Source organism: Athene cunicularia, assembly GCF_003259725.1.
Source record: "Athene cunicularia isolate RWA chromosome Z unlocalized genomic scaffold, athCun1 chrZ_part2, whole genome shotgun sequence".
Classification (NCBI taxonomy): domain Eukaryota; kingdom Metazoa; phylum Chordata; class Aves; order Strigiformes; family Strigidae; genus Athene; species Athene cunicularia.
The window spans coordinates 13,533,110-13,546,433 of NW_020799143.1; the positions used below are offsets into that span (position 1 = coordinate 13,533,110).

General features: G+C 37.3%; 1 protein-coding gene across 7 annotated transcripts in view; it reads left to right on the top strand.

Moving 5' to 3' along the window:
• Positions 1 to 372: 372 nt before the first annotated feature.
• AGTPBP1 (ATP/GTP binding protein 1) overlaps positions 373 to 13,324 on the top strand; it is a 62,919-nt gene continuing 49,967 nt past the window's right edge. For 3 of the 7 annotated variants that reach the window (XM_026866278.1, XM_026866276.1, XM_026866277.1), the window contains exons 1-3: positions 4,851 to 7,299; positions 8,175 to 8,306; positions 9,319 to 9,389. In XM_026866278.1, the coding sequence (XP_026722079.1) occupies positions 9,358 to 9,389 (32 nt within the window). In that variant the 5' untranslated portion in view covers positions 4,851 to 7,299; positions 8,175 to 8,306; positions 9,319 to 9,357. Of the gene's footprint in view, positions 859 to 889; positions 1,068 to 4,850; positions 7,300 to 8,174; positions 8,307 to 9,318; positions 9,390 to 13,324 lie in introns of those variants that run through there. The other 4 variants (XM_026866274.1, XM_026866275.1, XM_026866273.1 and 1 more) reach the window with 4 other exon arrangements.

The following is a 13,324-nucleotide window of genomic DNA, read 5'->3' on the forward strand; positions in this document are numbered from 1 at the left end:
TTAGCTTTCAGTTCAGGTTTTGGAGATGGCAGTGCTCATACTTAAGTTTTCATATTCAAGAAATTTGTAGAGTGACTTCTAACTGGAAGCTTTTGAACTTGAAAAATATTCAGTTGTCCTGGTAGTAGATGGTAATGCACAATCAGCTGGTTTATATTAGTTAGCTTACTTCTTCTAGGAGCAACTTCCCTGAAATTATGCATGCGCAGCTATGGTTAGAGAGGGAAGACTCTGGAGAAGACTCCCTGAAGTCCTCTTGGATTACAGAACGAGCTTGCTGTTTCACCTCATGTTTAGGTTTTAGTCTAGGGTAGACGTTCAGCTTGTCACTCAACAACTTGTCAGCAATGTATCTTATGATTATCGACTTTGCAGTCTTTAAAATTCATGTGATACTCTGCTGGACATATCTGAGAACCACCTGTTTTTTGGCTCTCAATATGTTACTTGAAACTTACTGAATTTCAGTATCTGCGAGCTGCTTGCTCTTAGGAGATTGCTCCTCTGATATGAATTGCTAATGCCTGAAAGAACTGAATGCTGCTCAAGTCACCCTGGCCCTGGAGTATAAAACTGCAGTATTTGAAGTGTTTAAACTCCTTAAACAACTTAGAGGAGAAATCAGGTTTCTTGGAGTGAGTGTGAGAGTGCTGAACAAGGCAACTTGCTAGTAGTATGAGTGCTTAGGAGGGATTTGGAATGGCAGTCTATGTCTGGGTATGTTTTCAAGCTCTTCTGCTACCCACAGCTTAACTGTGCAATACCCTGTGCTAAGCATCAAGAAGATTATGAACTGTTCAGTGTGTGTCCTGGATACATGGACGATTCTGCATGGTTTACATTTGGAAATACTGTTTTGTAAGTTAAACATAGAAAGATGGAAGTAGGGGGGGAGGAGGGGCTCACCTGAGCATCCTTTCTTTTGCAACAGCTGCAGAGGCAACAGTCCTGAAACTGTCATCCTGAAAGCTTAGATGCATTAAAAGACACATACAAATTTTCACAACGTCTTTGAAAAATCTTAGAGTTTATGAGAAGAAGGGTAACCAGGGTTTTGCATACTGGAGGTAGGTGATACTGTTTTAATTGCTTAAAGTATAATTTGTAAGATAAATGGTACAAATCAAGGTTTTGACAGTGAGAATGGTTGCTGAGTGTTTTATGAATTGTGAGATGATTGTGTTTCTGTGTACTAATGAGGTTGAAGGGCTGGAGTTATATTTGAGTACATAAATCTGCAACATGAGTCAGATTTTTTTGATTTTCTTTTTTTCTTCTGGATTAAAACCATGCTCGAGTGTTTGCTTAAACTCAGCTGTTGAACTAGCATGTTTAGGTGTTTGGGCAGATTTCTTTACAGACTGACCTTGGCCATCAAGACAGTGTGAGCCAAAGGAACAGTCAGTCACTGGGTCAGGTGCTGGAAAGCACCTCTGACATTTAGCACTGTATCAGTGAAGCACTTCCAAGAGCTGGCGAAGTTACTACTTTCCAGTTCCTGGTGTTGGGAAATGCATAGTTTCTGCTGATTGTCCTTTTCCTCCTGGCTCTTTTTATTTCCCCCTTTCCCTCCCTGTGCCATTCACCTTCTACGTGATAAAAGGATTATGCTAGGTGGACAAGGAGTAGCTAACTTTTGCAGTATTTCTGTCAGTTTAAATCATGTAGTCTTTGAATGTGATACTTAGTGGACCTGGTGATGGCAAATTTGTCGTGCCTTGAGGAGTAACCTTATGTTTGCCATGCCAGTAACTTTCTAGGAGCTTTTTTCCAGAGAAGAAATTAAGTACTGTTTTCTTATTCTGCTTCTTTTTCCCAATTAAAAAAAAATAAAGAAGACAGGAAAAGAAGCATTTCAAGGGAATCACTATTAGATATTCACAACTTTTTTGGCTACGTGTATCAGACTTTGTTTTCACAGTTAATTGGACTGGTGGTAGTTGGCATGACATAGTTGACAAGCTGCTGTATGTGGCTTTGGTGCTTCAGTCTTCTGAGAAGCTTTATGTATGCCATTTTGAATGTCTGATTATATACTGCAGTTTATCTAGTCACATCAAAAAGTCAGCACTTTGCTTAATGCAGCAATGGGTAAACTAATCAGCTGACTTTTTTGTTTCCTACTATAAATATTTATAGCAAAGTGTACAAGGAAAAGACTGTAGCTGATTTTCAGAAGTATTTTTTCTTTGACTAGTAAAAGTTGTTAGCTTTTTCGAGTTAGAAAATTAGACTCTTTTCCACCAAAAACATAGGATTTTATTTTTTTGGTAACTTAGAGAAGTTGGTTAGCTTTAGTCATTAGATAAAGGGTTATTTTCTGCTATTTCCACTTGAAGCCTTACAGTTCCATCTGGAAGAAAAGTATCTCTAGTTCTTCTAGTATCTTAAACTTTTTCTCATGGAAGAAATACTTTTAATGTACCCTTAGGTACATTATGTACACTTATGTACACATTAATGTACCCTTAGGTACATTATAACTTTTTGATGATGCTAAAAGCTTTTTGGACTGCTGCATATTAAAGTATTAGGAAGAGATAACTCTTCAGTGTGTGCTCGAAGCCATTCTGTCCTAAATTACAATTTAATTTAAGAAACACCTGGTCATTAAAATTGTCTCTCTCTGGGCTGTTGACTGGGACTTTTAATTCCTATGATACTTCCACAAACTAAGATTGGGATGGGGTAGGTAATCTATGGTTTTGTTTCCTGGTGCTTGTAGAAGAAGGTTGAGGAACTGGGCTGGAATAGGCAACTCCAGAAAACAAATTTTCACTGCCACGCTAGATATAACTCTTTAAGTGTATGGGTTCTGTTTACTAGATTGTGTTTGAGTACAATGTAGGATTTGCCGACTTGCGATTTAGTGAAGCTTGAAGGATTTCCCCAGGTTTTCAATCACTGTAGTTTTAAGCTACTCTATAGATAACCAAAACCTCCATGTATTGTACTGTGGATGGAGCTTTCATAATATGAAATACTTTGTACAGGTAACTGTGGCACCTCAAAATATTCTGTGAGAGTTTTAATCTAACATTAAATCTCATGTTTTTGTTAAGGAAATTGTTCACCTCCAATAACTTTGCTAGTTTGCATGGCTTCAAGATTGAAGTGTTTTCTGTCAAAAAATTTTTTTTTCAGAAATAAATTGTGCTAGTTGTCACTTGGGGTACTGAATGGGAAACAATACATTATGTGTGAATGAGTAAATGATTAAATGTTTAGAGGGATAATTTCAGGTATAATTTCTAAGCCCTTTGCAAAGGGACGGGTCCTTCTTATGGTACAACAGGATGAGATGGTGGAGGCAGCATCACTGGATTAATAGCAGTGGCCGGTTCTTAACTGCTGTCAAAGGAAGAGCACTGTGCTGTCCTGGTGAATGTTTCTTGTGTAATCTCAAGTAACATACTGCAGTTTTCCATATTGTGCAAGGATATTTTTGAGGTTTTGCCATATTTAGGATGCTGGTTATTACCAGTGTTGCCTGCTTTCTGAAGGCATTCTGGGTAGTTCGCTTCTTAGTACTGTGACTCTTACTGTCATCCTGAATTTTGAGCACAGGGCCTATTCCTACAAGTATATATTTTACTTAGTCTGTTCCTGCAAACAATTAACTTCTGTGTTTAAAGAAGTAAACCATGAATAGTATTTTGGATTAAGATTGCCTAGAACACAAAGAATGCAGTAGTCATTTTATATAGTTGTGTCTAAACAGACTTTTTCAGTGTCTTGAAAAAGACTATTTTGAGCTAGGAACAGCTTCTGAGATTTAAGGGTATGTGAAATGATACACTATCAGTGGCTAGTTTGCTTCTGGTTTAATCTGCACTGGGACTCAGGAGACCCACATGTACTTCTGTCAGAGGTAAAGGTGTCTTTTGGAAGAATACCCCAGAATGCAACCACTTGATCTAGTGGAGGGGTTTGATTTAGCTTTTTTTCTGCCTAGCATTTATGAAATTTTAAGTCATTACATGTCTTCTCAATTCATACCTAGGGTTTCTCTATTTATTTTTTTAAATTCATTGTTTTTTGACACAATTCTGTCCTCTGAACTTTTGTATTGCTTTCTTTTTTGCATACTGTGTTGCTGTTGTTTCCTTTTTTTATACTGTAGCATTAACAAAGATTTTGCTCGGGTATTTGCTTCTACTATATGATGAATAAGTATAGAGCAAAGAAATTACTTGCTGTGCACTTGTTCATGGTTACTTTTTTTTAACTTTTCAAATCAATAGCTCCATGATGAGCATAAGTAAAGTCTGAGCTCTGGCTTTGAAACTACTTTGGGATGTGCCTAGCTTCAGATACAAAGCAAAGCATAAAAATATATACAGATGGGCAATCTTACAGGTTTTACAGACTTATGATAGATATACACAGTAAAACTGAAGCTTTATTTTGTCACTTCACCAATATGATTTGACATGTGGGTTTTGTAACTCATTTATTTATGATAATAAAATACCTTCTTTTAACATATAGTGAACAGATTCAAAAACTAGATCTTTCTTTCTATATAAAGTATATAAGTTAAGAAACTTAATTTTTGGAAAATAAACCCACAGAAAATAGAATATATTCAAGTAGAACAGATTTAATAGTATCAATAAACTGTGCATATCCATGCTTGGTTTTGATTTTGCTAGTTTCATTTGATGAAAAGAACGGTCCTCTTTGGAATGTAGTTATAAAGTACTTTCAGGAAAGTCCTGGTATTAACCAGGGTAAATTTCAGAGGTGTCTGGCTTTTTTAAGGACTCTATTTTCCGTGTTGTTTTTTTTGTTTTGTTTTGTTTTTCTTGTGTGTGCTTCTGGGGACGGAGGTGGGGGTGTTAAAAAAAAGAAAATACAAAGATACTTAAATTTTTTAGTTACACTTCTAAGATAGGCACATTCCATGTTAAAATATTTTGGTCAGTTTAAGCATGTGATTTCTGTTTATGTAAACTCAGATCATCTTCCAGATTCAGTAGCAGATAGATTATCTTTGTTTTCCTTGACAGAGAGTTCTAATAGCAGGATTTTAGCATAACAACTCGGTTTTTTTTCAGCCTCCATGATCTTGAGAAATAGATTTTATCTGGCATGCTCTGTAAATATTTGATTTTGTGGAAGAGTCATCTTGCTTTGTCCGACTAGTACTGCCCTTTGCTTACTATTAGCTTGCCAGATACTTGTAGATTTGCCTTCTGTGGCAGTTGTTTGAAAACATACTTTTTGGGGAGATTTTCTATTGCAAGACAATGGGCTTGATCGCAAGACAGTCTTGTATAATTCCCAAATATAGATATATATTTTAAATGTATATGCAAAAGCCCTAGATTTTCAGTGGGAAAAAAAAAAAAGCAACCATGAAAGTAGAGCTGCTGTTGGTTTAAATAGAAGTTTTGAGCTTCAGATGTGAGCTTGCTATGTGTTTAACATATGAGAATTTCTTTCAGTTGTGGTGTTATCAAAATGACAATGAAAGTGCTCAGCACTGACATATTGTAGGGGTGACTATGCAGTTTTTCATACTGTGATTCTAGGTTAAGAGTAAAGAGTGGAGTTTGGTTTTCTGTCTGCTTTCTTTACTGTCCATTAGTGATTAATGGAAGACAAAAGGGAAAACAATTTAGAGTGAATACACTTAACTGCAGGTTCTGGTGCAGTTGAGCCATGCATTGCTGTACTGAGTTTAATTTGATTTCTTCAGTTTTATGTAAAGATGGCTGTTCAGATCATGTAGAAATTCCACCTGGCTTGCAATAAATAAGGGGCATACTCACTTCTCCCTGAAATACATGCACCAGTTTAAGTACCAGAATCTTAAAGAAGATGAAAAAAGAGCTATGTGACAGTGCATGTAAAGTATTTGATTAGTAATGTTTACTTTTTTTTTAATTCCATCTTTCCATTATAAGGTAGTTGATGGAGAGTAAATTTGATCATTAGGTGGCTTTCTACTGTAGTAGAAAGTTCCTGATATTTGTGTGGACATGAAAAAGTATTCCTCTAAGAGAGAAGACGTAAACAAGGGAAGTGGGACAGGCACTGGCCTGATTTTAGTGAAGGGGATTTTTATTTATTTGTTTATTTTTTTTAAATAGATGGCATTTAAGGTTTCTCTTCCCCAAAGCAATGGATTTAGGATCACGAATGTTTAAAATGGGAATGAGACATTGTTTTCTGGAAGAGACAGGAGCTGGTTTTGACTGTGCATCAGCTACAGATAGGTGAGATCAAGGAAAAAGAGAGGGTTTTGTTGTACCTAGTTGGGTGTTTGCACAAGAAATATCATGAGTACTTGATGCATGATCTTCAGGGGTTGCAGGGAGGGAGGAAACCCCAAACCTGGCAGTCAGCAAAGAAAAGCCCAAATCTAGAAGTTTCTTCATCCACATGAGAAGAAATGGGGCTGAGGCTGTTTATAAAAGAGGATAGCAACATCAGGATTCTAGTCATAATCCCTTTATGTTTCCTTGCAGAAGCCCTGAGGTCCAGTCACCTGTGCTAGCAGAATGGTATTAAGAGCATAGTACCAAAATTACTAATTCATCTTTCACCACCCCCCCCACCCCCCCTTTGCAGGTTGCTAACTAACTTGTGTCAGAAAAATTTCCTCTGAATCCTGTTAAAAGATCTGACCAGAATTACTGCTGGCTTGGAGAAGCTGAGTATTTTGCTGTTCTTCTAATGCATATAACTAAGTATTCAGGCAGATGGTGCCCTTACAGTCCTCTGTAGTCTAACAGGCGCTTCTGGTAATGCCTAATAGACATGCCTGAATGTGAGGTCTGAACGAAATAGTGCCAGTTCATTTCTTTAGTAATTGTTTTGAGCAAAAGAAAATAGGTGATAGTGCTTGCCATTTTGTGTCATACCTTTGTGGTTAGAGCACTTATCCAAGAAGTAGGAGTCAGGGTTCCATGTTACTCTGTTACATTTCAGCACATTCCAAAACTTACATGAGGAGTAAATACTGGGGGGAGGGGGGGATATACTCTTCCCTTTTGCACGACTGTTGCCAGTAAGTGCCAAAGTTTCATAGGGCTAAAAAGATGGATCATCAGAGGTGAGTCTGGCTCAGTGACAAAGACTTCACCTAGGAGGGAGGCAAATACATGTCATATAAGACATGTCTTTGTTTTTCTTGGGAGAAAGGAAAAGGTGAAAAATTATATATAACTTCTCACAGTCCATTTAATTTTTCTTAGTATTGATAGCATTATTGCAGTGAGTGCAGCCTTCTGATTTGGAACTTTACCTGTCTGGAGAAATTTCCTATTCCTGCTTGTTTCCCCTGTGCAAGTGAGAGGATGGTGGGAATAATGTTCCACAGACAGTGGAAAAAGGCAGATTGCACAGGATCTAGCATATATCAATTTGAAGTTTAACTAGTCAACACTCCCTGTTCCCCTCCAACTCGAGGATTATTTTTTAAAATTGTTGGTTTTGGTCTTTTAAATGCAGGAATGCTGATGCTAATTTACCCACTGCTCTGCTACCACTGGTAGGCAGGTGGCATCAAATGTGTGTTAGAAGTGTGTTTAAATTGACTCATGCATCTTCTGCATTGACGTTTCTATCGATCCTTTAATCAAAATGATCATAATAATAAAAGGTTTTTAAATGTTTTGGAAATGGCTTTTTTGAATCACCCAGTAAAATTTGAAGAGAGATTTGTTACTTTAGTATGCATAAATTTTCCACCACAACTCTCTGGATTGATGATATCACTTTATATCCCTTTTATTTTTCTCCCTGCTCATTCTCACTGTTTTTTTTTAAAAAGGTTTTTGTGCTTTTTCTTATCTTTGTCTTTTCCCCTTGACATTTGCACATTAGAACTTAACTGAAATAATTCGTGGTGAATTTAGAGCAAACAAATTAAGACCTTGCAGTTCAAGATAGTTCAGCTCTGTAGCTGGATCCACTGGTACAGCAGTTCAGTACACTATAATGTGTGGACGCTGTTGGCACTGGCAGACTGTTCATCATCTGTCTGACAGCGGGTCAACGCTGAAAGCAAAACAGCACTTGGCTACTTGAATTCAAGAATCTAATGTTTTCCCCTCAGTAAAACCTACAACCTTATTTGAATAATCCAGACTTCATAATTTGTGAAATTGTCTGCATTGTGGTGGACACAGCTATTCTCTTGTAACTATCCATTTTCTTTAAAGGAAGTCAAGATAGTTTACACTTGAAGGGTGCTTGGACAAATTGAGTACACCTGTTAACTTGAGTCAAGCTGGAATTCTTATGAAAAGCTGAGCATTTGCTTCCTGGCTTCTGGGAAAAGATTCTGCTTTCAGGTAAGTCTGGAGATGAGCTTGCTTCATCCTTCATTTGCTTTAGGCTTTTAACAATTGCAGAGTGAAATTTACCAGTACTAAAAATCTGAGTATTTTGTGTGCTAAACAGCAAGGATTTTTGAGAAGTTTACAGATTTATCTTTGGGGGAGGGGCTGCATATGTGTGTTTGACTGAATTTCTTTCCTGCATTTCCCAAGAGAACAAGTGCTTTATTTTCTTCATTCTCACCACCCAAGTCTTTGCACATCCTTTTCCCCTTTACTCTGTCTTCTACCTTAAAACTAACCATTTTCCCCTTGAGGACTCTGTGTTTTTTTCACAGTGGGAGTATTTGTCATTCATACTAGATCTCAAATGGAAGTACTGAGGTTCAGTTAATGGTCCTATAGACTGCAACCTTAATTGCTTGGAGGCACTGTTTGAGGAAGCAGTGTACCCTGAGGACACGATGTCCTTAAAAGGATAGGAAAATTGAGTCCTTGGCACTATATGGTTTCTGTCCAAGAAATGTATTCAGGTCTTGCTTAAATAAGAACACCAAACACTCCATGTTTCTCACTGTGCCTCTAGCCCTAGTTATCCTGTAGATACTTGAAATGAGAGTCAGAAATAAGTATGTTGTGGCATTTCACAACATTGTCAAGTAAGTTTAAAGAAGTGCATTTACTGGTTTCAGCAAAAGCTTTGTTTAATAAAATTCTGTCATGGATGTGAAAATATAGTTTATTAAGTAAATGATTTAAATTTCTGTTTTATTGGGATCAAACTCTTTGAGCTTGGTTAGACTGAATTATAATGCAGAATCACACTCCATACTTATATTGCAACAGTTTATTTTAAAAGGTGGATCAAATAGTTTGAAGAGAGAAGAGCTTGTGACAGTGTGGGGAAATGCAATCAATGCTAATTGACTTACTTAACATTCCTGATGTAGACACATCTAATATGGCCGAATCATTTAATCATTAAAGAAAAAGTGTTGATAATCTGTAGTTGTTTAATATCTTCCAGGTTATTGGAGATGGTGATTTGAAGAATCAGGTTTCCGATATGAACAAAGTAAAAACATCATCTGAAAAAAGGTAAACTTAAAACTATAGTTGACTTTTCATGCTATTTGAGATTGGTGGAAGAGCTGTCTTTATCTTAATAACAAGGTAAATAAAATATACATTATGGGTCCTTAGTAAGAATGTGTAAATTGATGTCCTGAAACACTGAGGGAGACAATATTGATTAGCTTGAAGTAGTTTCACATTTAATAAAGAACTTTTAATTTAAAATTTTCAGTTAGACATGTTTAAATATAAAATATACATTAAATTTAATTGAAACAATTATAAATTTAATCATTTCAGGCAAATATGGGCAAAACATAAAATGTTTGCTAGTGAAGGAATTAAAGGACAAATTTATAATACTGTATAAGAAGCCATGGTTTTGGCCTGGAATGTATATCATTCTCCAGCAGTCCTGCCATCTAAGGACAGGACAAATGAGAATGAGATTACAGAGTATTTCAAGAGTTGAAACACTGTGTTTGTTATTGTCATAATAACTTGTTTTAGCAAATATTTGAAAAAATTGTGAGATGAGCTGTGGAAGGAAGCATGTCTGTTAAGCATCAGGAAAGGCTTTCAGTCTTACTCTTTCCTTAAGCTAACACAGGTTAAACTACCTTATTAAATCAAACCATCTAATCAGGTGAAAAAAATAAGCCTAAAGGCAGGAAAATAGGGAATTTTGGTTTCGGTTTTAGTTCCCTGAAAAATCAGTTATTTTTTTAAATGAGTGAATGAATTTGCATGAAGGACATGCTGCACTGTGGGTTAGTTTTATATCTTGGGATGGATTTAAAATTTTAATTTAAATGCTTGCATGTAGAATCATCTTTGCTTTTGATGACTTTAACATTGGAATGGCTAGATGTCAGAGACTGGCTGTTCCTGTTTGTGTAAGAGATGTATCAAAAAAAATAGTAAAGAAACTATTATGTTTCTGCTTTTAGTATATTAGTTCTTTAGGCATTATACTCTCCATCAGCAGTGGGTATTCTTGGAAATAATACTAATTATAATGCATGAAGTATACTATCACAAAGTATATTAGATTTCTGCAGAGTGGTCACTTACATGTCATAAATTCTTTAGTTATCAGTCAAAATGAAAGTTTCCATCCCTTCAATCCAAACCATTGTTCCCTAAATGAATAAATTATCATGAATTTACTGTACAGAGATAGCTGTGAACTAATCAGAAGTATCAGCTCTTTAAAGATTACTTGGTAACTGTGGAGGTGTTTGAGAGAAAAAAAAATTGGAAAAAGGTTTTCTTTAGAATAAAATGAAAACAAACTCATGAGAATCCTGCCTACTTTAAAATATTTTTTTGAAGGCTCACTGTCACACGCTGGAACACAGATGACCTGTTTGCTGTGGCGGAAGAAGACACTCCCTGATATCAGTGTGCTGGCTGACTGTAAACAGCAGTTTCAGAGGAAGTAGCTACAGTTGGGAAACTGAAGATTTCTGATTACTTCCTTCATTTGACTATTATCTGTTGGAAGGTGTGAAGGTTTAAGACCTGCTGGGACCAGAGAGCACCTTGCTGTTGCCCTTCCCCCACCCGCAGCCGGTCGGGCTGGAAGTTAAACACAGACCCCGGGCTAAAATGAGGAGAAATTTAATACAACAGTGTAATAAACAATCTGAATAGCAGCAGTGGCAATGATAACAACAATAAACAGCAATAACAGTGAACAAGACAAAAGATATACAGAGAAATACCGCTAAATGGTCAGGGAACAAGCCCGCCGTGTGTGTCGCAACCCCCAAGCCCAAAAGCAGAAGTAAAAGGGCTTCACCCCTGGACCTGACGTCAGCATGGTATGAATAACCTGGCTGGAGATCCCTTCCCGCTCTCTCTTTGCTGGGGAAAACTTGACCCTATCCTAGTTGAACCAGGACAGAAGGCCTCTTGCAAGATGAATAGCTGAAAACCATTCTAAGATAACTCAGTTTTTATAAGCTGCCATGACAGCCATTAGAGTTATTGTTCTCATTGTGAGCAGACAGGAGTGTTTTAGTATTTACATAGCAGTAGTGGTGTATGGTTAGTAATGGAGAGTTGTGAATCTAGCACTTCATCATTATTGGAGTAAGAATGCTTAAACTTTTTGGGAGTTAGTGGGACTAGAAGAAATGTCTCTGCAGTGGAGGACCTTTCTTTGAGAAGATGTTTTCTTGTTGAGGGAATTCTCTTTTAAACATGAACTATTGTCCTCTGTTCCTCACTGTCTGGGCAGTTGCTTCTATCTACTCATAACTTTCCTAACCAGAGAATGAGGAAATCCACAAAACCGTCTGGTTAGCTGTAGTCACACTGTACACTTTGGCAACAGCTGAGATGATGTCAAGCTTGTTTATGTTTCCTTTCTGCAAGTAAGATGGTGGTGTGAGGGGCATTTTGAGCTGCAGTATTTGAATGTCAGATGGAGAAAGGGTTTCCTGCCCTAGGGAGACATACAGTGTATATGATCAAATGAGCCTGGTTGAACTTCACCTCAGGATGCTTAAAAAAAGTCTAAATCCATTCTGAAATAATAACTATCAGTTCTCATCAGAACTTAAGAGATTTGGGTTAAGTAGTGAAAGACAGAGAGGGCAAACCTAGAGGTTATATCTGTGGGAGTCAGGGAGCAGAAACAAGTACTTGTAGAGCAGCTGTCTTCTCTTCCTTGCACAGAAGGATCCTGGAAGAACTTACAAAATGGGTGAGGCTGCAAACAGCCACGGGTGGTTTGAGTTGTTCTTGAAAATATATCTCATTTTTCATGTGTGAGAGAGTAACAGATCCTGTGAGCAGGAAAGTGGCATTAAAATACCACTACATGTTTAAAGCTTTAAAATGCCACATACCAAAATAACCATTCCATAAGATTGCAATCAGGAAGCTAAGGCAAGTGTTCTATCCAAGTGTGCTGGAGTAGAGCACTGCCTGGATACCAGAGCTATGATAGTTGATTGCTGTCAGAAGGAAACAGTGCAGAGTTTGTTTCTGGATGTGCTCTTTCTGTGTACAGTTAATAACTGAAAATATTTTGAGCTTCTACTAATTATCTGAAGGAGAAGAAAGAGTTCTTGTTGTCTGCAATTTTAACTTGAAGTTGGAAAGATCTGCAAAAATATTAGACTAAATGATTTCAAAATACTCTTGTGAAATACAGAAAATGGTTAAGAATATTTGATGGAAACATATGCAAGGTACAATGTTTAGAGAGGTATTCAGTTACAATGGACAAAGAACAGTGTGCAAGGTTTAATCCTTGCCGGGATGAGAGAGCACGTTGCCGTTGCCCCTCCCCCACCCGCGCCGGTCGGGCTGGAAGTTAAACACAGACCCCGGCTGAAATAACAAGAAATTTAATACAACAGAGTGATGGAACAATCTGAACAACAACAGTAGCAATGGTAACAACGATAAACAGCAATAACAGTGAACAAGACAAAAAGATATACAGAGAAATACCGCTAAACCAACACCAGAAGCGAAAGTAAAAAGGTTCCGCCCCTGGACCTGACGTCAGCATGGTATGAATAACCCGGCTGGAGATACCTTCCACCTCTCTCTCTGCTGGGGAAAACTTTATCCTGGCTGAACCAGGACAAACAGTCACGTTTGCAGTGAGGTGAGCCAGAAATAATAGGATTAAATTGCAGGGAGAAAAACTTTCAAGTGAAGGAATACAAAGTATTAGAATGAAGTTGCCTTGGGTTGTTGAACCACCATTTTGCAGGACCTTAAGGATGGGTTGAACATACGTCTGTCATGAAAAGCAACTGGGGTGTTCATCCAGTTCTGAAGATAGTAGTTTTATGGTCTTACAAGGTTTCTTCCTGTGCTTCACAGTCATGATTTTTATAACTAAAGATAGCAGACACTTGTGTTTCCTTTAGTGACTGTAGTGCTCTTGTGATGCAGCTTTAGAATGGGTAGGGTGAAAAATGTCTATCTTGTGG